At 43.4% G+C, this 27,131-nt stretch overlaps 1 protein-coding gene across 2 annotated transcripts; it reads right to left on the bottom strand.

The window, feature by feature from the left end:
* Positions 1-1,060: 1,060 nt before the first annotated feature.
* CCDC40 (coiled-coil domain 40 molecular ruler complex subunit) lies at positions 1,061-27,083 on the bottom strand. Of its 2 annotated transcripts, XM_082212066.1 has the most exons (22): positions 26,886-27,083; positions 24,896-24,962; positions 22,978-23,034; positions 22,126-22,234; positions 21,806-22,053; positions 20,530-20,650; positions 19,633-19,811; positions 18,772-18,855; positions 18,460-18,679; positions 16,942-17,099; positions 16,466-16,588; positions 14,466-14,587; positions 13,084-13,327; positions 12,784-12,966; positions 10,410-10,655; positions 7,403-7,616; positions 6,053-6,222; positions 5,662-5,753; positions 4,917-5,037; positions 3,924-4,112; positions 1,836-1,994; positions 1,061-1,383 (listed from the first exon to the last, which is right to left on the bottom strand). In XM_082212066.1, exons 1-22 carry the CDS (start codon positions 26,903-26,905, stop codon positions 1,138-1,140), a joined length of 3,372 nt encoding a protein of 1,123 aa, XP_082068192.1. In that variant the 5' UTR covers positions 26,906-27,083; the 3' UTR covers positions 1,061-1,137. The 2 variants fall into 2 exon arrangements, with proteins under 2 accessions (XP_082068192.1, XP_082068191.1); XM_082212065.1 differs by having other exon boundaries at positions 21,806-22,234.
* Positions 27,084-27,131: the final 48 nt, after the last annotated feature.

The following is a 27,131-nucleotide window of genomic DNA, read 5'->3' on the forward strand; positions in this document are numbered from 1 at the left end:
GGATCTGGCCCCTGGGCCTTAGTAAGCCTATGGTATTAAAGTTGGTAGAAGATACCCTGCACCACTTGGGCCTCAGTCCACTAGTATCCCCTAAACTATGCACCTGTTCCTTCAGAGGAAGGGTAACCTCTCTCAGAGGAGGCTACCTCCTAATCTATCTGGTCTAGGGAACTACCGGTACCGACTAACATTGCCTCAGTATCGTTTGGATTAAGCTTGTTTATTGGCTCTCTTGCTGAGGCAAGACATTGTTCTAGCACATTCCCTACCACACCTGCAATCAGATAATTTTTGGAAGTGGGTTTTGATAAGCCCCTCTACAATTGGGTATAAGTGGGGAAATGCTTTCAGTTCTGGTGTTCTGTTTTAAGTTAGAACACTGTAGAGAAGATAATCTGGAGATGAGTAAATAGGGCCCTGGATAGCATGATCCGTTCCTTTAAATTGTTTTTATAAAAGAAGCAGCACAGTCTGTTTAGCTTCTCCAAAGCTAAATACCCTCTTAGGATACAATATAGGGGAAAAATAAACTCAACCAAGGGAAGCAAAACAAATATAAATACCTGTGTATTAAAAATGAGGAAGAAAACTTTTTATAGTGTGACTTGCTATCTTTGCAGCCTGATGGTAGTCCATTTTAAGTATCCTGATCAGCAGAAAAATTATGGGACCCAAATTCTGCAACTCTCCTTTAGTATATTAAGGGTTTAGAACACAGATCAGGAACCTGTGGGCCTTCAGCTGCTGCTGGATTCCAACTCACCTCATCCCTATTGCCCATGCTGCCTGGGGCTCGTAGGAGTTGGAATCCGTCAGCACTAAGAGGGCACCACACTAGCTGCCTATGCCATAGATTAATGACAGATTTTCTGTCCTCAGTAACCTAAGTCTACGGACAGTAAACTGATCTTTAACAGCCTGCTGTTCCAGAACGGAAAGAAAAGAGCAAAAATTAAAGAATTCAAGACTGACATGCTTCTATTTATTTATTGCCACATTGACCATCTTTGCTCTTTCATGTTTAACTATCCACTAAATGATGAGCAACAATTGTTCCAAATCATTCTCAAAAACATTTTTATTTGTGAAATATCCAATATGTAAAAGTTTCAGTCTTCGTTTCCCCGCCCCCTGCTACTATACTGTTGGGGTACCCAGCCTATGGTTTAGGCTTTGGATGAGCAACTTCAATGCCGGCTTGTGCTGAGGATGCTCCTGCCCGATTTGATGGAGGATGATGTGAACGCTGTGAAGTCGCTCCTCCAGCTTCTGCCTTTCGATGCGGACCATTAACTCAGCGCGGCAAACTGGGTGGTAGCGTCCTTCCTTCACTGACCGCAGGTGCTTCAGGCGCCCCTGGTTGGCCACAATATCTGCAAGGTTCTAAGAAAAGCAACATCAAATACCTTATAAGAAACAAAAGTCTACAGGCAAGGCAACAGTGAATGGGTGCTTGAGGTTGGGAAGATCTGTTCCTTCTGACGATCAGAGACCTAGTCTTTAATAGACAAGGTCCCCAAGTGCAGGGGACACTGAAACAACATGGTGGGCACTGCAAGGGAGTTCCAAAAGTGAATGCTTGCATTATTATACATGCACAGGGCTAATGTATTTTGGTGGACAGAATGTTGGGTTTAAATGCAATAAGCCCTGCTTCAAATCCCTGGCCAGTCATGTAGCTCAAAGATGGACTTAGAGTGTGTGTTAGCCTAAGCTAACCCATAGGTTGTTGTAAGAGTAAAAGAAAATGCACTTTGTACACTATAAGTCAGGGGTCAGCAAACTTTCCAGAAGAAGCTGGAAAATGTGCTACAGAGAAGCCCTGTTCTGCTCACCTGCCGTTTCTTCTCCTGCAGATGATCCACCTCTGTCTCAAGCTTATTAAATTCCGTGTTCAAGAGGGAGATGTTGTTCTGCTTCTCCTGAAGTGAAGTAGCGAGGCTCACCTGGGAATTCTCAAGTTCAAAGATGGTTTTGTTGCACTCCTCAGCATTCTAAAGGGAAAGAAGCAGAGGGGGAAACACTCTATGCCTTTCAGTGCCAACCCACATGCCAGATAGTCTTGTAAGAGACTATCTTGGGGTAGCATCATGCATTACATTTTTATTAAATGGTGGCTATTCTAACGTAGGAAAATGCATGTACACTGTTACAAGAAGCTTTGATACATGGGTGCAGACAGGATAGCTGATGAGAATCCATACGTCTTGCAGCAGGGTAAAATCTCATGCCATGCTTAATAGGTAATGGCGCACATAAACATGGAATGGAGGAAATGTCTCATATTTCAAGCTCTTCCTTCCCTTAGCATACAAAAGCAATGAAGACGCAGGTGTTCCTAACTGCCATCTGGCCAGCAGGAATCTGGGGGACCTTCTATTGACAGTCTCCTCATGGGAGCTGTCCAATTGTGTTGCTGTTCTAGTTCATTGCATTTTAAACCATATCTTGAAAAGGTTATTTGAACTGCAGAATAAAAGGCTCTAATATTTTCTTTCTAGATAGGTCCTTTTTGGGCTTGGAGCTGGCAACTTCAGGAAGGCATTTAGCAGTCTCTGGTCGCTTTCATACTAGTTGTTTTGCCATCCTCTGTTCACTCAGCTTTTATTGAGAAGAAAGATGATGCATCCTGGAACTGATTAAGAGCTGATTAAGGGTTTAGAAGCTACTCATCGGTAATGCTGCTGCCATACTGAACAGGAAGCAATCAGAAGGCAGAAGCACAAGGGGGAGTTTCTAATTAAAGCTGCAGGAGGGGTTTGTTTGTTTGTTTTTGCTGAACAGGACTTACATCTGAGTATACACTAAAGAAAGATATTTGTCATGGGCACTGGTGGATAATACAGTATTATACTGTGTGGTGTTTCAGTTCAACTTCCAGCTGATTACAGGAAAGCAACCCTTGCTAGGAGATCCTAGTGTGGAATAAATGTATATTTCAAACTGCCTGCTGTGGACCAGGAAGGTTGTTAAATTAGATTTTGTTCCGAGATTCTGCACTTGTAGGGCAGGCAAACTTGAGGGTCTTGCTATTTTCTATTCTGCTCTCTTTATATCAACTTAGTAAGAATTGACGTTTCCTGTTCTGTCTAGCATTTCATTTCATAAGGTTAATTATTCATGAAAGGCAGGAACAAGGCAAAGTTTATACAACATTTGAAGTGCTGATATAAGACAGTATTTAGTTTGCTGCCAGGGCAACTAATAATACAGAATAACTTAGGGATTTGGTTGTTTCAATAAAGCAATCTGTGAGATTCAGTATATGTTAGAGTCTACAGCTGAGACTATTATTAAGCTATATAATACTATCTTCCTACTGTTTTTTAATGAAGAGCTGCAGCTTTTAACGTGGGCAGAGATGGGAGAATGTGATCAGGTAAGACTAGCTAGTGCTGCTATCCTTTGCAAGTGGGCTGAAGATGCTACATCTCAAGTCTTTTGGATTTGGGAAGATCCTGGCTGCTTCTTTGTAGAGTTGCTGTTCCTACCTAAGCCTAATTCCTCACGAACAGGAGCCCAACATTATCTCATATTATGTTCAGGGGCCCACTAGAGCAATGGCAGGCCATGGTAGCAGTCATGCAGAGGGATGTTTTGAGATGTTTGTCTAATGTCCAAGGGACATTAGAAGGCTGGGACCTCTTTAATAAGACACTAACTTCTATGCTAGGAAGTCTGAAAGTAGAACACTAAATAACTAGGAAAAGGACCCGGGATAAGGTGGAAACTGCACCAGCTCTTTTTGCTATTTTGGAGACACACTGTACAAAAATGAGCTGGTCAGATAAGAGTCCAATTTTTTAATATACTTTTGAGCAGTTTCGTGGTAGCCTATAAAGCAAAAAATAAATAAAAAGTGATTAGAATATCCCTTCTACATAGCCTTACTGAGCTATTGCCATCTGTCTTTATTTCCTGACCTTCTGGGTCTCTTTGATCTTTTTCTTTAGCTCCAGCTTCTTGTAATGGAAATCACCCTTGGTGAACACTTTGCTACTCATTTTCTTCTGCGCCTCTCCACGAATCACAATGGACTCTCGGCGGGCAACCGCTGCCTCCATATCTCGCATGAGCTTCTCCTGTTGCTTCATCAGCTGCTGGTACCTTACCTACAATGCAGGAGAGAGAGAGGCAAAGCTACTGGATACACCTCAAAGTCACACATGAGGCAGATGCCACTCTTCTATGCCTTGCATTTTAGCTATCAGACAGGGCACAGCGAACGCATGAGCATCAACAGTCCTAAGGTTTGTACGATGTAGGTTGCATACACACCATACACTTAAAGCACAGAATTTCCCCCAAAGTCCGAGGAACTGGAGTACAGTGTTGATTTGTGCATTCGGCAAAAGGCTTTAGAATGGTTACAGTTTTCAAAGAATCTCAGCTATTGGCTGCAGAATGCCATGAGATAGGAGCTAGGGAACAACACTCCAATATGAAATGCAGTGGATCGCAGTGCCTCTGTTATCCAAGGGCTATCTGTTTCCTGCCAGTCCTTAGAAGAAGGCAAGGTTGGCAGCTAGAATGAAATTCATTAAACACACCTGAAAGAAAACCCCATTGATCTGCTTATCAATTATCCCAACTGCAGGATCTGTGTTTCTCCTGCCAGAAACTGGTTATCCTCGTTACAAGTTTTGGATCTGTCTGGCACAAAAAGTCACCAGGCCCCCACATATATATTATATGTGCAACTTTCCTTCCTACATTGTCTTCCATCATAATAGATACATCAGCAGAACAGGAAAGGATCACCAGAAGTCTACTGTGTAGGCAGGAGGTAAAGTTGTTTAGGCTGAAATACTCTCTGCCTTAGTGCCTTAGACTAGGCTTCCACCTGCTGAGGTTTCTGATGCTTTTGCCAGGCTAGGTGATGAGCAGATTTTTCTACCCAAACCTTTCTATGTCACCTGCATCCTGTGGATCTCTGACTTCATGGCTTGGATCTCACCCTGCCCGGTCTCTGAATCCACTGCTGCACGCATCTCTTTGGCCAGCTGTATTTTCTTCTCCCATTGCATCATCTGACATCTAAAAGGAGAAAAGGTGAGGGGGATGGAAAGGTTTTATACAGAGCACTAAAGCAGTTATTTTGGCTCTGATCTGTATCTGTTTCCAAGGTAATATATATTAGTTACAAAAAGGTCACAGAGTTATACTACTGATCTCACTAGCCAAGAGGAGCCTGGAGCCTCAAGCAAACTGCACACCGTACAAAACTCACTATCACAACAGGCATGCTTTTGGGGTAAGTTGGGTGCAGAGAGATGTTGGTAGGAGAGATTGCATTTTCCAGGCAACTAAATTACTATTGTCTGTGTAACGTGAACTCACAACGTAAGTGCTACAGTTGGATATGTGGATCTCACAAAAATACTGAGAAGAGTAGAATTGTTGCTTTAAAAAAGAAATCATCTAGAAGACCCTGGACAGCACAGTAGCAATTGTGGTGAACAAACCAATTATTCCAGGCATGAAAGCTGCTGTCTGTTCAGCTCTGAGGCTGTGAGAAAAGGAAATCTGATTTACGGTACTTGTGGCTATTCTGTGACTGGTCCTTCCAAAAGAGAGGAAATGCAACCATAAGGAAGCATGTATATTTTACCAGCTGTACTGCATAAGCGTTCCAGTTCCATATTATACCACAGGACTCACTCTGCCTCGAGTAGGCTGTTGAGGAGCCTCTCTTTCTCTTCTTGAAGTCGGTCCAGCTTCTCTTGCATCTCAATTGATTCTCTCTCTGCTACCTAGAGCCAGAGAGACATTGTTTATGCCTTTTATCCACTTGGGAATAAACTGGGCCAATAAAAAGGATAGCTCTATTTTTTTGTGTGCCAGGCAAATAAGTCCCTGACTAAATGTGCATTTGAGCCCCCTTTCCCCCAATTTAATTCTTAGGTACACTGTACAATTTACCATACCACCACTCCCACAAAAGGCATTCAGACTCCTTCTCCAGAGTTGCCCCTTTCTATAGGTTCAGCAAAACAGAGCAAGAGCATCTCAGACAATGTATGAGGAAAGGCATCGAGAAGACAGGCAATACCTTGAGAGCACGCACAAACTCATTCTCCATGATAGTATTGCCTTGTTGCAACCCTTCAGAATTCTCGCTGTTCTTATTGATCAATAGATGCAGTTTCACCAAGTCGTTAGTCATGTTCTTCATGTGACGCTCAGTGTCCTTCATCTCATTTTTCTCCTGCTGGATTTCATCTGCAGGGGAACAGTGGAGAGATAACAATGCTCTAAAATATGGGATGTGTAATTATAGTCCACTGGTGAAAATGCCATGGAGAACATGTGTGTGCATAAACTTTATGAAATATGCCATAAATATTGCTGCCCAAATATAGAAACCTGTTGATGTTGCTAAATCTGTGCTGCACTGTGATTTTATCGGCACCTTTATATCCCTTTATATTTATATGTCTTGTTCACTATGGCCAGTGAACTGCTTGTTTACTATGGCCAGCAGGAACATGAGAGTCTATAACGTTACAAGTCCCTTTCTTGGTAGCTGGAAGGTTGGTAATAGTGTTGTAAGGGCAAAATGTCCTTTAAGAAGTCCCCTGTGAATGTCTGCCATCTGAGAATCTTAAATTCTCTCAGAAAGGAAATTCAAACCTGATGGGCACAAACACACAATTCTGCATTCAGAGGAATCTTCTGATTTCATGGGATTGATTACAGATTGCTGTGAAGAACTTCTTTTTTTTTTTGAGATTTGGCAGCAGCAGTTTTGTGAGAGCTTGACAACAAATCACTCAAGGCGATCTAAGTAAAAAATACTTAGATAGCTCTATAAGACGCACCCAACCATAAGACGCACCTAGTTTTAGAGGGGGAGAACAAGAAAAAAAATATTCTCTCCCTCTCTGCGCAGTGCCTCTCCAGCGAAGCGAAGTCAGAACAGCAAGAGGGATCGCTGCGCAGCGAAAGCAGTGATCCCTCTTGCTGTTCTGGCTTCTGGGATAGCTGCACAGCCGGCATTCGCTCCATAAGACGCACACACATTTCCCCTTACTTTTTAGGAGGGAAAAAGTGCGTATTATAGAGAGAAAAATACGGTAACTCAAGCAACACATGTGACCTTCCTGGAAAAGAATGCAATTACCAAATGCTATGAGACCCCAGGGTAGCTAGCCAGTCACCTAAATGACTATCTCACATTTGCAGGTGCTTGAAAAGGTCTTCACTGATGCCGCTGAAAGAGAGTGAGTGTCTCTCTACCTTCCCCCCATTAGTTCTGCCTTTGGCAATCACTGATTAGCAATCACAAACAGAATTATCCCACTTTAAACAGACCATCTTTAAACAGACTTCAAAACCATCCAGTCAAAGCTGTGGGGAAAGATCTTATTAGCAACTCCTTAAGAGGAGGACCTGCACTTACTCTCTATGCGAACTTTCTTTTGCTCCTTAATTGTGATTTCTTTCTTTAACATATCCAAGGATGCCAGCTGCTGTTCTCGCACCTCAGTAAGCTTCACTAATTCCCTCTGGCTGTTCAGCCAGCGTTTCTGTAGCTTCACCACCTCCATATCATTGTCCTCAATCTGTTTGGAGAGCTTCTTGATTTCAATTTCCAGCGGCCCTAACTCTTGTCCCTGGAATCAGGATCACATGAATGTTGGGGTGAGGGGTGTTACGGCACGTTGCTTTCGCAGGGCTAACATGCCACTTCAGCTGCTTATACATATCACAGCAATGTTGGAAACATATGACTTGGCGGCTAATGCTTCTAAGTGCACAGAATCTTTTTCTGACACTGTATCAGCTCAAATAATGAGTTGTGAACGGCATCTGGGAGTGCTGAATCTGTGCTGAAAATATCAAATTCTGGTAGCCGAATGAATTATTCTCATTAGCCCCAAGTCAAATTTATTTTATTTACTCCAGTTGCGACGTTCAATCATTTTTGCATGCCAAACATCAATTACTTGGGAGCAAAATAGATATGAGGAGCACAGTACTGAAATAAAAATAGGAATATAGGTAAGATAAAAAGTAAAGGACCCCTGGACGGTTAAGTCCAGTCAAAGGCAAATATGGGGTGTGGTGCTCATCTCGCTTTTCAGGTCGAGCAAGCCGGCGTTTGTCTGCAGAAAGCTTTTTGGGTCCTGTGGACAGCATGACTAAACCACTTCTGGCGCAACAGGACACAGTGATGGAAGCCAGAGCGCACGGAAACGCCGTTTACCTTCCCTCCGCAGTGGTACCTATTTATCTACTTGCACTGATATGCTTTTGAACTGCTAGGTTGGCTGAAGTTGGGACGGAGCAATGGGGAGCTCACCCCGTTGCGGGGATATGAACTGCCGACTTTCTGATCAGCAAGCCCAAGAGGCTCAGTGGTTTAGACCACAGTGCCACCCACGTCCGTGGATACATACACTGTTTGATGCTGTCTCTGCTTTCAAACTTTTCAGCAGAGAGTGAGCAACATCCAGAGTCCCACATGTGCAGAGGTTTCTCATGTTTTACTCTGAACTGAAATGCTTAATGCAAACATAGGTGCTATAGGGGCACAAGGAACAGCAAAACAGAACAAACAAATACTAAGGAAGATCTTGGTTGGGGTAAGGGAGGAACTAAACTGAGGAGTGACCAGCAGGTGGGAGATAGATAACTGTAAGAGCTGGCTAAGAGGTTCCTTGCCTCTCTCAGGCGGACAGAGAGGTAGCTTCACACAACAATTGGTGGATGCCTCCTTCATCCCATCCAGAGGAATAAGTTAATGCTGTCTGATCAATGAAAACAAACATTCTCAGCAATCTGAGAAGAACTAGGAAAAACAGGGGGGAAAGGAAAACATTTTTATGCAGTGCTCCATAATTCCACTTACATAGTTTTCTGATCAGCCCGCTAAATATCTTGTGGTTAATGTCACATGAAAAAGGGGCCTTAACAATGCAAGGAACTTGTGCAGGATTATCTACATGCCATCACTACCTCATTATTAATGTTGGTGTTTAATAGAGGGGCAATTCACTAACCCACATTGCTCACTTCTAGGCCATGAAAAATAACAAGACATGCATAACAACAAGGATGGTGGGACCTTAGATGACCAGGTGTTTTACCCACTTAAGCAATTTCTCATTCTAAATTTTTCATTACCCACGTTCTGTGCCTTGAGACCCTATATACAAAACACAAAGTAATAGCACAATGACACCTATGATTAAAGTGGTAGACTAGGACAGGAAAGACCTGGATTCAAATTCCCACTCAGCCACAAAACATGCTGGGTGACCATAGACCATTCATTACATCTCAGCCTAGTCTACTTCCTAGGGCTGTTGTGAGGATAAAATTATTGGGGTCGGGGCACACTCCATGTGCACTGTCTTGAGGTCCTTGGAAGAAAGTTTGGATATTATAAATTATTATTGTAATATTAATAATAACATTATGGGAGTATATTGTATTTAAAAATGGGGTATCAGAGTTTTTAGGGGGCTAACCAGGTTGGGGGAGCTGGGATAGCAGGCTTGTTGGGTTTTGAATGTTTTATGTAGATTTTTCAATTTCGTTGTTCTGTATGGGACAATAAAGATTATTGTATCGTATTTTGAAATGACAAAGATCAGAATCCAGAGATTTTGCATAACTAGCTCTGATCTTTGAGCAGACCTTTGGATTTGCATATCTAGAGCAGCAGTCCACCATGCCACAGATTGGGGAAAAGATTGTGAAATTTCTCAACTGCAGTCCATGTTGCGGTACAGAGACGTACAGAAAATACATAAAAGGCACCATATCTCCTCAAGCATCACAAGTGCTTATAAAGAGGCTCTTTGTACTGAGCTAAAGAATCCCATGGCACCGTGGAGAAAAACTGGTTTTCCTGTGGCATGAGTACAGCAAGCTAGCTCACCAGCTGCATGCAGTCGATCTAGAATTACTGGATGTGCAGAGCTAATACCTTTCTCACTTCAGAGCAATGTATGGTTTAGATTCAGCCTCTCATTATCACTGTGAGAGGGGGCACTGGAAACTTTTGCACGTTCTGATCAGCAGACAAGACTGATAAAAGATCACATACCATATGTTTTATGCTATTACACTATTAACGATGAAGTAGCTCCTCTGGGTTTTTCTTATTAGAAATGTTGGCTTAGTTTAAGGATATAACAGGTCCCCTTATGCGCCGGAGTTTTATTCTCATACCATTTCCCCTTTGGAAGTCCTCACTAATCCCCAAACCGCTTTTACAATCCCTGCTACTTTAAAGAGTGGCCTGTGGTGCAGCACAAAGAGTGGCTGAAGACATAACAGCCTAATAAATCTTGGAGTGAATGGCAGCCAATATTTTTGAAACCTAATGCCAGAAATGAGATGTCATATTCCCGTGAGGAGGCTCAGATTTCAAACTGTGAAAGTCACAAGGCACATACCCCCAGCTGAGATAAGATCATTTCCAATTTCTTGTTGTACAGGTTGATGAGCCCCTGTTTGCGCCCAATCAGGAGGATTCGCTTCGCAATTTCAATCTCACTATGGTTGATTTGTTCGTTCAAATAGTCCATTTCCTTGTCCACTTCAGAGAGTTTCTTTTCAAGCATATTCAGCTTGCATTGGGTGTTTGTTAGATCCAGTGCAGTTTGGGCCATGTCGTTTTCTGCATTAGCAATCACCATATCCTATAGGTAAGCAAGGGCAGAAAAGGAAGGGGAAATTGATTCAATATTATCAGCAAGCCTCTGATACTGACATAGAAAGTCTAGTTCTAGAGTAAGTTGGCTAAAGGATGATAGATTTCAGTGCTGGTCTGCTGCTTAGCATGAATCTGCCTGTGAGTCTCATGACCATCAGTTGTCAAACGAGCTCAGGTGCTTGCACAAACAGCACCCTTCACTGAGCAGACTCCCAACAGGGCACAGGTGGATTTCCACTAGCACAATGGGATTTTACCTTCCTCTCCTTCCTGCTGCAAATCTCCACATCCCTCCAAAAGGTCCTCCAGTATTCTGGAGCAAATGTTGAGGATGCAAGGGACTTCAGCAGGGAGGAGAGGGAGATAAAGCCCCACTGTACAAGTAGGATCCCATTCTGCTCATGCATAGTGCTGGGTATAGCCCTGTCTACTACTCTCACTGATGTCTTCTCAATTGTTTGGGGAGTGTGTGCTAGACCTTTTTTCTTGATGCACTGCAATAGCCAATATTTTACTTCCTTATAAAACATACGCTATTGTTGTTTTTTCTACAGAAGCACACCAGTGACTTTCAAATATGAAGGAGGCTACACTAATAAAAAATCTCCAGCAACAGCTAACAAGCAAAATTATTAATCAAGTGTACATAAAATAGAAGGAAAGACAGTTGGCCAAAACAGTTACAATTCCTAGCCATACCTAATCAGTATTAAAAGTTCAGGCAAATGTGAATAAAGTACAACTGAAATGCTTTGATGGTAGAAGTTAGAGGATAACATTTTATATCTTAGGAAAAGGCTTGAAACTTCTATTGCCATTTAATAGAAACTCAAGGAAAGCTTGTGAATTTTCCAAAGCCTAATAATTTATTTCACAAATTAACCACTATTGCCAAGAGTAAATGACAAAAGATGGATCAATCCATGCAGGTATTTTTTCATTGAAATGTGTATTACTTACTACTATTTACTACTGCACCAGGTTTTCAGTATTCCACCAGGCCCTAACTGCAGCTGGACCCAACCTGTGGTCTTCTCTACCCAGGGCTGTCAAAGACGGACATTGTAGAGGTAGCAGCCACTAGCAGTTGGGAGGTAGGTTGTGGGAACTATGGACTAGCATCTCAAATGCTCTCCTCATAAACAACTCCAGCAACTAACATGCACACAGTTTCTTAAAGCTTCATCAGGTCCTAACAGAAACTGCAGCATTTGCAAAGTTTCTTTCATTGCATAGAAACTACTGAGGTGTGTATCTCTCTGCCATGATCAGAATACTGGGTGTGGCTTTTTTAAAATGGAAGATTTAGCAATTAGCGTTAGTTAAAAATGCACAGATGGAATAAGCTAGAAAAACAGGCTATGGCAACACAACTCATAATGCAAGAACCAAAAAGATTAGATTCAAACATCATGCCTTCTCCTCTCTCCACCACACACCCATTTACTTGTATTATAGCTTCTGGTGGGTTTTAACTGTAAGAAATGTGAGAGCTAAACTAGGGGATGTTTATGCTAAAGAAACAGTATCATACTGAGCTAAAGTTCCTGACACATTCCCAATACAGGCTGTTCATGAATCTCCAAGTCCAGCTTTGCATCATTTGCCAATGATTCTTGGTTACTGGGCCCAGACCAGTTCTTAAGAGGAATAAATTCTTACACAGTTTATATCTGCCTCCATAACTAGGTTGTGCAAGAACTGTCACACAAGAAGGCAGCAATGTTATTCCAGTTGTGTTTTCTTTGCATGAGTCATCCTTTATCTACAGCCTCATTAGTTAGATTGCCTTGAACATCAGATAAACATGCCATCAGTTGGAGGTGAATTGCAGGTGGGAGAGTTTTCACTGCATAATAAACACTTATTACGCCTATAAGTGCGCTTTATGCGTAATATTTTTAAAAGCGTAATCACGGAAAATCTGCACATCTCCATCCTTCATTAAGAAAGGAAAGAGGTGTGCTTGACGTTTGGCACCATTTCCTTGTAACGCTGGGTCCTTGTGGTCTGATGGTTCAAACACACAGCAGGCATCGTTTGAAAACATTGCGAATATAAAAAAGGGGGAGGAAATCCTGTGCTCTCCATGCAACCTTCAGTGCTGTACATACCAAAGCCATCAATCTGTTCTGCAGCTTGATGCCCAGCTGCAAAAAGTATTTCGCTGCTTTGTTGGACATCAGCTGATCTTGCAGCTTGCCCACAATCTCGTTCTCCAGTTCTTGCTTGTTTTGTGAACCTTTCTCTAGCTCTCGGCGAATGAGAACCAATTCATTTGTGCGAGCAGCTCGATCCTGGAAAAGAAAGATATGGGAATGTTAAACACACACACACACGATTGTGAACAGAGCATAGGTTTTTGTGACTTACTAGAGTAAATCAGGTAGCAATGCCTGGCCCCATGATCTCACCACGTTGGCCCGATTGAGGGCTTGCTCTGTTTCTTGAAGGGTACGGGTGTAGGTCCCAAATTCCACTTTCATGGCATCCTGTTTGGCCACGCTCTGGGCTATCAGCTTCCTGCTTGTGTTGGCATCGTTCTCTGACCGGTTCAAGATAGCAGCCAGCAGCTCATTCCTTTCCTCCTCCTTGATGATGGACTTCTTGTAAACTTCAATCTCAATCTCTAGAGACTTCAGCTTGTGCCTGGAATCTCTGCAGGAGCAGAAAAAGAAATATCCAAGGGTAAACAGTGACATCAGTGCCTGCTGCCAAATGAACTGTGAGAGAAATAAGAGAGGATTGCAATGGCTCATTCAATCTCAGTGGTCACCTGTCTTCCTTACTTTCGAGGATGGACCTTTCCAGATGATTTCAAGATAAAAAAGGCAGGTGTTACTTTCTATGTTGTTGGAAATACAGACAAAAGTAATCCAACAAGAGCATGGTGGTGTGGGTTTGAGCCCTACGTTGGGCAAAAAGATTCCTCCAATGATCCTCCTGGTCCCTTCCAACCATCCTATGATTCTAACATCTGGAGGGTACCCTATTGGCTGCCCCTCATTCAGAAGGTTTTCCTAACCCATCAGTAGCAAACTGCAGTGCATTATTGCTAGGAAATGTGATTCCTCCTCCCACCCACCCCAAAAAGTCAGTGCTATTATCACTAATAATAATCACCATGTGGAAATCAGCTGCAAAAATGTCACAAATCCTCAAAAACTACAAACTCCAAAGCCATTTAGATACAAAAGTTGCAAATTGCAGTAAACGTATGAAGCATGCCATTGGCTCCCACTTAATGTATCTGTGAGAAACCAATGTCTCACACTGTGCTTCTCTTAGCATGTTAGAGAAGCTGGATAATTTTTCAGCTTTGGCAAGGTCCAGATCTTAGATAAAGAAAGGAACCAAGTAACTAACTGCCCAGCCTAGATGCATGAAGTTTCAAGATAGAGCTGGATCCAAACATAAAATGTTAAGGTAGGAACAGGAGGATAAACAAATTCTCTTTCCCCCCTTAGGCAGAGATTAAGAGGAAAGCAGACAGCTGCCAACAACTCTCTTGTCAACAGATCTCCAAGAAGATCAGATGGAGAGGCAAAACGTGGATATCTGTTTACAGACCAGGGAAATACGTTCACAGTTTTTAGTGACTGGCACACATTTGAGCAAAGAGATAAAGCAAGAATGAACATTTCCTTTTGGAATAGTTGCCATTCTAGGTAAGTTCTGAGTGCCATTGGGAATTATGGTGATCTCCATCTAACCCAAAGGCAACAATAGCCAAGTGTTGTTGTTGTTTTAGAAATACTATCCACCCAAAGAATCTCTGCTTCTTCACTGCGGTTACCTTAGAGCTTCCTGCATGGCAGCATAGGCCTCATCACGGCGCTTCATTGCAGTCAAACTGACAGTCCATTGATGCAGAAGCTGCTTTTTCTCCAGGTGAATAGCTTGTATTTCTATACTTGCCTGCAAAGACACTGTGGTGAAATACTACAACATTGTGCAGACAAATGGGAATCAAATCCTATTTCTGCTAATCACCACCTCCTCCTTTTGTACACAGCCCAATACCAATGTTATAAATTCTGACCCTTAACTCTCATCTCCTTGGTTCTTTTTTTCTTCATGTCAGAAGAAGCTGAACTGAAAACTGAGCGTACAAAAAACGAGTTGGAAATTGGAAACTTGTGTGAAAAGTTTGGGGGACTTAAAAAGGTCTATGGAACCCCAAATTGCAGTGCTGACTAGTGCTATCTGGAGGAGACTGAGAGGCAAATGACACATTACACACAACCTGTAGGGGAAAGGCTAAGTGCCTCCAATCTCCTGCCCTGTAATTCTTCCACTCAAAATTATATCCTCCCAAAACTGTTCTTTTAATCATGCAGTTTACAGTGGTGCCTCGCAAGACGAAATTAATTCGTTCCGCAAGTCTCTTCGTCTTGCGGTTTTTTCGTCTTGCGATGCACGGTTTCCCATAGGAATGCATTGAAAATCAATTAATGCGTTCCTAGGGAAACCGTCTGTCCCCGGACCTCTTCTGAAGGCTTTTCTTCCCACCCCCAGCATTTTAAAAAACCCCGGGACAGCGGAGGACTTGTCCGCTGTCCGGGGCGATTTAAAAGCCCCTGGGAAGGCAGGCAGGGGGGACAAAGACTTTCGCCCCCCGCCCGCCTTCAGAAGGTCCCGCTGCCCCCGGACCTCTTTTGAAGCAAGGGGCGGTGGGGAGAAGCGATCTCCCCGCCGCCCCTTGCTTCAAAAGAGAAGACCCGCTGTCCCCGGGGCAAGCTTCGTTTTGCGAAGCAAGCCCATAGGGAAATTCGTCTTGCGAGGCAACTCGAAAACGAAAAAACCTTTCGTTTTGCGAGTTTTTTGTCTCGTGAGGCGTTCGTCTTGCGGGGTACCACTGTATATACCCTGAGTTATCTTCATAATATAGACAGAAGAAGATAACAAACACAATTTTAATAAGCCATAATAAAGTGGTCAATGCCATCTCAAAACACTAAACATAAAAGAGGTCCATTTTGTGGACAATAAAGAAAACCCACGGGGAACACCAAATGATTTATTCATAACTCAAGGAATTTGATCTTTCCTGAATGATTGTTGCTGAGGAGATGAGTTCTTAACTTGCCCAAAACTGTGGATCGATTCTTTTAAAAATGGCTAAAAGGTCTTCCTTTACATGGATTGTAACCTGTAGTTTGCTCCAGAGTATTATGAGTTAATGTATCTGTCTATGTATCAAATACTTCCACATAGATACATAAATGTTTAAACATGATAATGGAAAGGTAGGGTATAAATGCATTAAATCAGTCAAAATCTTGGTATATAATTGGTATATAATTTACGTAATTTACATCAGGGTGTGTGTGCAAAGAAGCAAAGGCACCCTCTTGGGTGAGGGAGGTGCTTCAGGTTGGTGGTGGCAATCCTGCAGGTGTGCATTTATCTGCAGGATGCCACTGCTGCCAACCTGAAGCTGCCTTGACGTTGCTGCTGCCTTGCCCCACTTCTGTCCCCGTCAGTCAGTAGCACTTGATCAATGTGGGAATCACTAGCTCTGCCTGAGGAGTTTAAACAGTGCAGTCCTATGTGTGTCTCCTCAAGAGTAATCTCCCATAAGTTCAATGGGACTTGCAACAGGACTGTAGTCTTGAGCAAAGAGTTACATAAAACAAAAAAAGGTAAATAAAACAATAGGTTTAATCTAATAAAACATTTTGTTTGAAAGGTGGGCTGGTTAAGTTCACCAATGCAATGTGTGCATGTCCTTTTTGGAGACTGGCTGGAAACTTCCCCTTTCATGAAAATATCTTAGCCACAGAAAAACATTACCTCTCCCACTTCTTGTCGCGTAATTCTGGTGTCTTCAGCCTGAGCCATATGTTGGGCTTCATACAGAGCAATCTGCTCCTGCAGCTCATCAACCCTCGTCACGAGGCGGTCCACGTGAAGGTCCTGTGAAATCAGACAATTCCAGATTAGCGGCAGCAGCTTTGTCTCTGCTCTCTCTGTGCACTCTCGGAAAAAGAAATGGGCCCAATTTGCTAATTTCCTATTTGCTGGGAACTTTCTGGGAGCGTTCAAAAATGATACCGCCCAGTTGGAGTCTGCAACCCACTCTACCAGCCTAGGCTTCTTTATCACCCTGTTTATGTGGAGATGCAAGTGGAAGGAAAGCTGTTCCAGGAAAGGGGTCATTGTGGCAGATGGGAGGAGACAAAGGGGCCAACAGGAGATCAGCTTTGGCAGGATACATAAAGCAAATTACATTCATGGATAGGAGTTAGAGAGGATCAACCGCTAGGTACCTGTTTTTTCTTTTCCACCTCTGCTCGCATCCTCTCCATTTCAGCCTTCTTCACTGTTCTCTTCATCACAGCAATATCATCGCGAACGTCTTGGTCCATGTTCTGCATGTAGAACAGGCGCAGGGAGAGACTTTCCATTTCTGTCTGCATGGCTGAAACTAAGAAAACCGGAAGGAATACACATATATATTTCCATAGCCTGTGCCAAAACTGTGGTTAAGAGTATAGTAAGGGGAAAGCAACAAACCATGTAAACTAGATGGCTTTCTCTAAAGTGAAAGGATGTCAGGCCTGCAACTCACAGACTGCCCAACTGAGATCTACTTGATCATATCTCTAGAGCAGGAGTTGCCAATATAGCACCCATGGGCAAACCTACCGGGGTCCCTTTCACTTCTGAAATTAGGCCTGAAATAAGAACAGGTTGTAGTGTGGGTGGTTGGTTGCAGAGTGTGGGTGGATGCACATGACAGTTTCTCTGATTTACAGATGTGCCTATGGCCCCCTGAAGGTTAGTGATTCCTAATCTAGAGGCATGTGTATATGATACTAAAAATATCCAGATTTCCTACCAAGGGAATGTTTTCTTCCACCCCAAAACTGGAATACTGTGGCCTCAGTAAATCATTAATCTTGTTTTGCATCTTTTAGTCTCCTTCTCTAGCCAGAAGAAAAGAACCCAGGAGCATTACATAAAGCCTACCCTTAGCCCCAGCTTTGTATTCAGCGACTCATCTGATAGTTGTAGGTGACAGCAAATTCCACATAAGTCAGTGGAAGAAGAGGCAATCTGGAGCAATCCATTACTCCTATTTAAAAAGGCCCATTTAAAAGGTTGCTTTGTCCACCAAAAGTGCTGCTTATCGCTCTTTGGCTTCTGTTGTACGTATGTGTTTTAAAAAAATAAATAATAGTCATAAAGTTAGAATGAAAACTGAAAATGGAAGTTGGGATTCTCAGAATGCTGAATTTTATGTCCAGAACAGTGATACCTCGGGTTACAGACGCTTCAGGTTACAGACGCTTCAGGTTACAGACTCTGCTAACCCAGAAATAGTACCTCGGGTTAAGAACTTTGCTTCAGGAAAAGAACAGAAATTGTGCGGCAGCAGCGGGAGGCCCCATTAGCTAAAGTGGTACCTCAGGTTAAGAACAGTTTCAGGTTAAGAACGGACCTCCGGAACGAATTAAGTACATAACCCGAGGTACCACTGTATCAGCTTCTGACTTTGCAGTACCCTCCGTAATATCACTTTTTACATTGGCCTGATGAATAGAGCAACTATAAACACAATGGAAGAAAATTCACTGACCACCAACTATGTCTACATGCAGTTGATCCAACAGTCATACTATATATAATTCAGGAGTCTGATAGAAGGAGGCAAAACTAGTTAGGTTGTTGGAATATTTGTAGCCCCTGAATATTGGAGCTAAAGCTTACAAAGTAAGCATGTGATAGGTTTAATCTCACAATACGGAAAGGGTGAGGGACAACATAGCAGCAAAGAAGGTCACCTTTTTTACGTTCGCTCTCAGTGCCCTGGCATGTCTTCTTATACATGCCCCTGAGGTCTTGCAACTCTTCCTCTAACTGCCGGCGTGCCATGGCAATCTGGGAATGGTGATTGTGGTTCTTCTCCAGTACCATCTGCAGTTGGGCCAACTGCTGCTGGACCCCATACAAGATCACGCCGAGTTCTTCCCTCTCAGTCTTTGCAGTCTTTACGCCTGCTGTCTGCAATCAGGGGAGGGACAAAGTGACCATGCACACTCCAGTGTGAATGGACAAAAAAGAAGAGACAGAAATTCAAAGCAAAGATACTGTACCAATTCCCGAAACTCTTCAGTCAGCTTTCCTATCTGTTTATTCAGGTAGTTCTTGAGAGCAGTTTGGAATCTTTTCATCAAGGGCTATAGAAAGAAGCAAGAGCAAGTTAATATATCACCCAAGGGGTCAACATTTGTCTTCTACGACTGCTACAATTTCTGCCCTGCCTATCTTGGGTAAATTTCAGTACAAAATATGGGGACAACCTGATTTCATGATAAACTTTTAAAGAGAAGAAGATCACATATAGCTTTACCAAAGGTCCATGCTGGGCATCCACCCCTCCTTTCCAACTTTCCACTTAGGACACACCTACAGACCGGCATTCAATAAATGCCCCAGGCATTTATCTCATGTAAAACAATAGAATTAATGGAAGAGAATCATGCCGAAACAAAAAGCTTTACGGTAATTTTGTTTGCTGACTGAATGGTTCGGTGAACAAGGAAGGCGAGGGGGAAATGGAAGGCAAAAGGGGAGGAAGCAGAGGCACAGCTGGGGAAACTGGGGTCAAGGTGGGGATTTGTAATTATAGAACGCAAATGAGAAAGGAAGTCATTGAGAGTAAGGGATCTTGTGTGAAAATTGGGAGGCTGGTGGATTGAATATATTCATGAAAAAACTCGGAGTAACAAGGGTGAGAGAGCAAGTGTGGGGAATCTTAGAACTGGGGGGGGGGGAGACGGACATTGTTATAACTTGCAACCCTGATTTATATTTTTGTGAGAAGATCTGCTCAAAAGAGTCAGCCGCTTTGTATTTAAATATCACAAATTTCATCAATATCTTTTACTATCTGACTTCCTGTTTTCCTCCAGCTGCCGACATGGCAGCTCTCTTAAGCTTTGGTCTTTTCTTACATGCTCTGGGTCCAACACAACAAGCTCAGCTTCTTCCTCTGCCTCTTCGCTACCGAGATCACCCTCAGCAAAATCCAACGCTTCCTCCTCTTCCATGGGCCCAAGCATACTGGGTTGCAGAGACAAAGGCTGAAAAACAGCCTCAGTAGACTCAGGGAAGATGACTGTCTTAGAGGCACCTATATGTGGAGAAGAGATGAGTAGCATCAGCAACAGAAAATGCAAGGTAGCAAAGACTTCTTTATCACATGGAAGGTTTACTGTGACCTTCTTGGGGCACAGTGCTTCATAGAAAAGCAGGGTATAAACTGAACTGAACTGCAACAAAAAGCCACTAAACTAAACCAACACCTCTCACCTGATACTACTGAGCAGCACATTATTAAGGATATTCCCCCAGTTCCATCCATTTACTGCCATTTTGTGCTATTTTATCTATTTTATAGTTCTCTTTCTCTTCTGCTAACCTATTTTGATTCTATTTAACTTCCTATAAATTGATTGTTGTTTCTATAACTTTATGTAAGTTGTTTAGAGTGGTGTGGCCTGAGAAGTGGTATACAAGTACTATAAATAAACAGTGTTGTTATTGCCATTATCCAATCTCGGTTCTACAAAAATCTCTTCCATCCAATCTATTTAATGTCATCTCCATTAATCACTGTTTAAAATCCTTGTTTCTATTATCCAGATCCTTTGGATATCCGCAGCATGTTCAAATGACTGTGGCAGTGCTATAATGATAACAATCAGGCAGAAAACCACAGTGGAAAATACAGAAGTCGACTTAGTATTGGCACCAAACATTTCAAATGCAAGGTTTCTCCATCACCAATTGGATTCAAAACATGCTTCAGTGGCAAGCAAAGTCCTCATCAATAGGATGGCGACTGATACCTGAAAACACACGGCGTCCCAATGGCGTATCCAATCTCAGGCTGCTGGTCCCTGAAGATACAGGAGACAGCACTTGCCCACTGGGCAATCTGGAAGGCAGGCTGAATGTGTCAAACCCTCCCTGAAATAAAGGCTACTGTTAGAAGGGAGCTGCCGAAAAGGGTGTTGATGCTTAGAAAGACTTGAATTGGTAATACAGTCATACCTCGGGTTACAGACACTTTGGGTTGTGTGATTTCGGGTTGCGCACTGCACTGAACCCAGAAGTGCCGGAACGGGTTGCTTCCGGGTTTCAGCGCTTGTGTATGCGCAGAAGCACTAAATCGCACTTTGCGCATACACAGAAGTGCCAGATTGTGACCCACGCGTGGGTCCCGGGTTGCGAACGTGCCCCCCGCATGGATCACGTTCGCAACTCAAGCGTCCACTGTAGCAAAATACGAATGAAGCTACCTCACAACGACCCTAGGAAGCAGTTTAAAGACTATAACTGGGGTGGATAGCAGATAGACACAGATGCTTGTTGGCATCCTATGAGAGTCTGCATTAATTTTTTTTTAAAAAAGCTACCTCGTGTGATTGCAAAGTAAAGACTGAAAACATCTTGCTAGTGCAACGTTGGGAGAGTACAGCTCATATTCCTTCTATCTCTCCCCGCCCCGCCCCCCCCCCAATCACACACAGACACACATAGAGCACTCAGCCTTTCTTCCCTAAGTCAGGATGAGGGGCTCTAAAAACCCATCTCCCCCTAGTGTTGAGATGGGTGGTGAGGAAACACATCTTCTTCTCTAAGCAGTAGGCAGAGGGCTTTATTTCCCCATCTCAGTGCTGAGTGCTACAGCACTCGGATTGTAAGATAAAGCTGGAGGGGGCTGACAGGTCACTTCCTGTGAAATGCTGAGCTGGATTTGGCTGTGGTAAATCAACCCTGCCTTGGACAAAATAATAGCAAAAATTGACTCATGGATTTAATCAGTCCCTTCCCCTCCAGAATTATCCACTTCCACCTGCTCCTCCTTCTCACATTTTATTCATTTAGACTCAACTACATTTTCAACAGGACTGCTTCTTGATAGAGACCTGACATTGTATATACAACAGAATGGTCTAAATCAGATATAACACAAGACTATGGGAATAAGCCTGCTTGAGCCTAGGGCTTTAGAACTCTCCTGTCTTCCTCTAGTGTGGTTTAGCAGCATTATATCCAAATGAGGCCAACATGCCTAGGGAATAAAAAGCTCCTTTGTGCCACATTCAGTGTCACACTCACCTGCAAAAAGGAGGGGGTGCCACTCTCAGGAAGACCTGGCATTGGTGTGCCGGGCTCACTCATCACTCTTGAGAGTATCTCTTCCAAGATTTCCATAGGAGCAGCTTTTGCCTCTTCCTTTGCAGCAGCTGCAGGACCACCTTCTGCCCCTTCCTCTGTAGCCACTGCAGGAGCACTTTCTGCCCCTTCTTCTGTGATTGCCGCAAGAACACCTCCTATCCCTTCCTCTGTGGCTGCTGCAGGAGCACCTTCTGCCCCTTCCTCTGTAGCCACTGCAGGAGCACTTTCTGCCCCTTCTTCTGTGATTGCCGCAAGAACACCTCCTATCCCTTCCTCTGTAGCCACTGCAGGAACGCCTTCTGCCCCTTCCTCCATGACTGCTCCAGAAGCACCTTCTGCCCCTTCCTCCATGGGATTATTTTCTCCTGGCTGCAAAAATTAGAATGAATCAACACTACCTGAACACTAGAAAATAATATGAAGATATTTCACGTTTCATCCTCTAGAAAGCACAGAAACTTGTCTTGATTCAGCCAAATGTTAAAGGACATGCTGAACCATCCTTTAGATTTGAGTGTGATAATTTGAGAATCCAAAGTCTAAAGACAGTTAGAAAACAAGTTAGATCTGTATTTTTCTTCACTGATTTGTAGCATGGTCTTTGGCAAGGACTGTGTAATGTTTATTTTCAGCAAAGGTTTAGATTTAGATTCTTTTTTTTTTAAAGTGAAAACTGGAACTATATCTGCTGGACTGGAGACAAGAGTGCAGTAGCCACCTGTGGGGGGAGGTGGAGCAGCCCTCCAAACACTGATGCTACCTACCTGGATGGGGCTGGGGTAGGTTAGGGTGGTAGCAAAGTCAAGGCTACATGGGGGTGTCAGCAGGGCCAACCCAGTGCTCCCACCATTGTACCTGTGCAGCCCCAAATTCACAGCCACCCTGCCCCATCCAGGTAAGCTGCAAGGATGCTGCTGGCAGTGGGCGAGCTCTGCTGCTCAACCTCATCATGTAAGCTGCTACTGTAAGAGCAACAGCAAAGCACTGATAGTGCTAGAAAAGGATCAAAATAATTTGACTACTGAATACCAGAAAAAGGAAGCAGCTTTGCTCTTCTCAAACCATTTAAATTAACTGGGTTGTTTTCCTACTGAAGAATCATGAATACCTACATCTGGGGTCACCCCGTCATCTTGATTTTGGCCACTTGTATCTTGCAGCTGCTCAGTCTATTCAATACAAAGAAAAGGGTAAGTGTGTGAAACATAGACATAGAGGAAAATAGCATTCTATTTATTTATTTTTATTTCCAATATTTATAGACCACTTTTCATCATTGATGGTCACAAAGCAATTTACAGAACAATCAATGAAACAACTCTTCAGCCACTTAATATGGTGTTTAAAACAAACAAAAACCACAGGTAAAAAAACATAAATTCACAAATAAGCATAAAATGACATACTTAAAATGCCTGCTGGAATAGAAAGGTCTATGACAAGCATCCAAAGTTCAACAGGGAGGGTACCTGTTGCTCTCAGCTGGGAAACAGTTCCACAGAGTCTGACACATAATAAAGTTCCACAGAGTCTCACACTTCAAAACGACCTTGACAAATTAGAGAACTGGGCCAAAACAAACAAGATGAATTTTAACAGGGAGAAATGTAAAGTATTGCACTTGGGCAAAAAAAATGAGAGGCACAAATACAAGATGGGGGACACCTGGCTTGAGAGCAGTACATGTGAAAAGGATCTAGGAGTCTTGGTTGACCACAAACTTGACATGAGCCAACAGTGTGACGCGGCAGCTAAAAAAGCCAATGCAATTCTGGGATGCATCAATAGGAGTATAGCATCTAGATCAAGGGAAGTAATAGTGCCACTGTATTCTGCTCTGGTCAGACCTCACCTGGAGTACTGTGTCCAGTTCTGGGCACCACAGTTCAAGAAGGACACTGACAAACTGGAACGTGTCCAGAGGAGGGCAACCAAAATGGTCAAAGGCCTGGAAACGATGCCTTATGAGGAACGGCTAAGGGAGCTGGGCATGTTTAGCCTGGAGAAGAGGAGGTTAAGGGGTGATATGATAGCCATGTTCAAATATATAAAAGGATGTCACATAGAGGAGGGAGAAAGGTTGTTTTCTGCTGCTCCAGAGAAGCAGACACGGAGCAATGGATCCAAACTACAAGAAAGAAGATTCCACCTAAACATTAGGAAGAACTTCCTGACAGTAAGAGCTGTTCGACAGTGGAATTTGCTGCCAAGGAGTGTGGTGGAGTCTCCTACTTTGGAGGTCTTTAAGCAGAGGCTTGACAACCATATGTCAGGAGTGCTCTGATGGTGTTTCCTGCTTGGCAGGGGGTTGGACTCGATGGCCCTTGTGGTCTCTTCCAACTCTATGATTCTATGATTCTATGATTCTAATACTGAATGCATGGCTCCTGGTGGACATGAGCCGTGGATCTGAGTCATGGGGCACTACAAACAGGGAATCCACCCTCAGTTAATGGGTTGGGATATAATGATCCTTAAGGCACCAGGGACGCGGACTTATAAAAAATATTGGGGGCCCCCGGGAAAGCTCATGAATAATAAATAAGCTCATGAATATGCAAATAAAGTGACACCGCCTCCTCGTGAGAGAATAGGGGAGAGCGTGCTGCGCCTATTAATCAGCTCCAAAGGAAATTGGGTGGAGCTTTTGCTCGGGAGGGAGGGCAGGAGGCACACAGGCAGCCCGACCCTGTGCATTTTGGGCTGGGGGAGGGGCGGCGATGGCGCTCTGCTGGAGGGGCGCCGGAGATTATTGGGGGGGCGGAGCCCCCCCAAACGAATTTTTGAGGGGGCTCGGGCCCCCTCAAGCCCCATGGAGTCGGCGCCTGTGTAAGGCACCCGGGACTCAAGTTCTTAAGGGCCTTGTAAATTAATACAAATATACATATTGCAATAATTCAAACCAGTGCTAGTGAGTTCCTCAGTTCAAACGTGTGCAGTTCAAGTGAAACTGTGTCTTTAAAGCTGTGGTTCACTTTCTATATATAACTTTAATTCTCCAGCACATCAAAATCCTTGCATTTATATTACCTCTTCATCTTTTGAAAGCAGCTCTTTTTTCTCATCTTCTGCAATTTCTCCATGCTGCGATTCAGCACTTTATTTTAAATTTAGAGAAAATAAATTATTTTAATAACATTACAATCATATGTTGAAAAAGCAGTTTAGATTTTGGTGAATTTTATATTCAGGCCAGTTTGCAAGGCAGGGCACCAATACAGAATGACAACAGTAGTAATTTGCCTTTGTTTCATTTTGGCAAACCCAATTTGATATCTTAGTGCTACAGATTTATACTGTACTAGGTCTAACTGTGCAATCCTATGCATGCCTACTCAGAAGTTGAGTTCAGTGGGACTTCAGTCCAAACAAGTTTATATAGGATTGTTGTTGTTTGTTTGTTGTTTATACTCTACCTTTTTTACTGACAAGACTCAAAGCAGCTTACAGATAAAAATAAGAAAAGGGGCGGGCATTAAAAAACAATTAAACACACACACACACACACACACACACACACACACACACTATTACAGCCATAGCAATGGTTGCAGTCCAAAAGTCCTGAAGAGTCAAGAGGTAAATGAATAATATCATCAATGTGAATGACAATCTAAAGAGGAGAAAGAGTTCTGTGTGGAAGGTGATACAGCTTCCACAATATTCTTTGCTTCTTATTATTGCAAGTTCTAATGATGACTTTAGCAGTAAGTTTCAGATGCAAATGTGCAGCTCGGTTGACTAGAACAGACAACAAGATGAAAGGTGAGAGCTATGTTTCTTTTAATAATGCATGTGTGCTGAATCAGTCTAAATATAAAGTGGATGAATGGAGATTCTGGGTTGACAGGAGCAGGTGGTGCTAAAATAGGGAAGGGAAACTGGGAGCTCTGGATTGCAATAAATTGATGGAAATAAATAAGGATAACAATAGCCCAACATTTGAGAAGAGAAAGTTACAAAATGCAGTTGTTTGAGAGGCTGGAAGTTGTGAGGAACTGAGCTTTTAGTGACAGTGGTGAAAATGGTCTTGAAACCCTAGGAAGAGAGCTGAGATGCAAAGTATGAGGAAATATGAAGTAAGGGGACTACAAAGCTGATGACAACAACTAGAAAGTATCTGGGCTTGTGCATAGGGAGAGGCTCTTGGTCTTCCTTGAGCAAAGACCAGGTGGGAGGACAAGTTACACAAAGTAATGTTTGAAATGGATATCAGGCATGGGGAAATGAGGGCCATGCAGTCCACCCCAATGCATGGCAACTCACAAATAAATTCACTGGGACTAAGTAAGCACACATAGGATTGCAGCTGGCGGGAGGGGGGCAGAGTAGAGGTTTGGGAGATCCTTGTTGTTGTCGTTTAGTCATGTCTGACTCTTTGTGACCCCATGGACCAGGCACTCCTGTCTTCCACTGGGAGATCCTAGAAGCTGGTAATATGGGGGGACTGAGGAGAAAAGTAAAGGGCATCAGCGTCAGGGATGTCCCAACAAAGCGCCTTTTGGTCAGTTGAGTGGAATGGGGTATTTGTTGACTGTTTGCGATGGGAGATGGAATATTGAGAAATGGAGGGTGGAGCTGGTGGGTAGGGCAAACAAGGAGTGAAGTGGCGGGGGGGGGGAAGCAATGGCCTTTCTTATGGGGCTCCTTTTCTTCACCCACTAACAGAAATTCCCATTCACATATATGCCCATTCTCCCTTGAATTCAAGCTTTCTTGATATACGATCACAGCCCTAGATTTTAGTAGCTGAATGGGGGGCGGGTTGGGGGGGGTGCTGTTAATGAGGGCACAGCAATGTAGATCTACAACCAGAAACTCATTTTATTTTATTTAAAAGGGAAAGTGTGGGGGGGGCTGTCCCTCCCCAAGAAGAGAGATACTAAAAGGGCTTAACTAATGCAATGCACTGAAGGGCAGCAGCCTTTTCTGGGGCACCCTTTCCCCTCATCACAATGCACCCCTGTGCCTGCCCCCTCTCTAACCCAAGTGCCTTGAACCCGCTCCCTTAAGCGCTCACCGGCTGCCGCTCGGCTCCATCCTCCTCCGTTGCTAGGCGACGCTAAACACATGCAGCGCTCTCTCTTCCTTTCCCTTTCTCTCTCTCTCTCGTGCCCCGCCCCGCCTTCTTCTCGGATGATACCACTTGCGGGGAGGGGGAAATGGAAATATGGTCCGAACCATTTCTGTGCTTCAGGCCGTCGCGCCCGGACTAGGCTTTAAGAGACATGCATATCGAGCGACGGGAGACAAAGACAAACGAAAA

This window comes from Podarcis vaucheri (genome assembly GCF_965113315.1).
Source record: "Podarcis vaucheri genome assembly, chromosome: 2".
Taxonomy (NCBI): Eukaryota; Metazoa; Chordata; class Lepidosauria; order Squamata; family Lacertidae; genus Podarcis; species Podarcis vaucheri.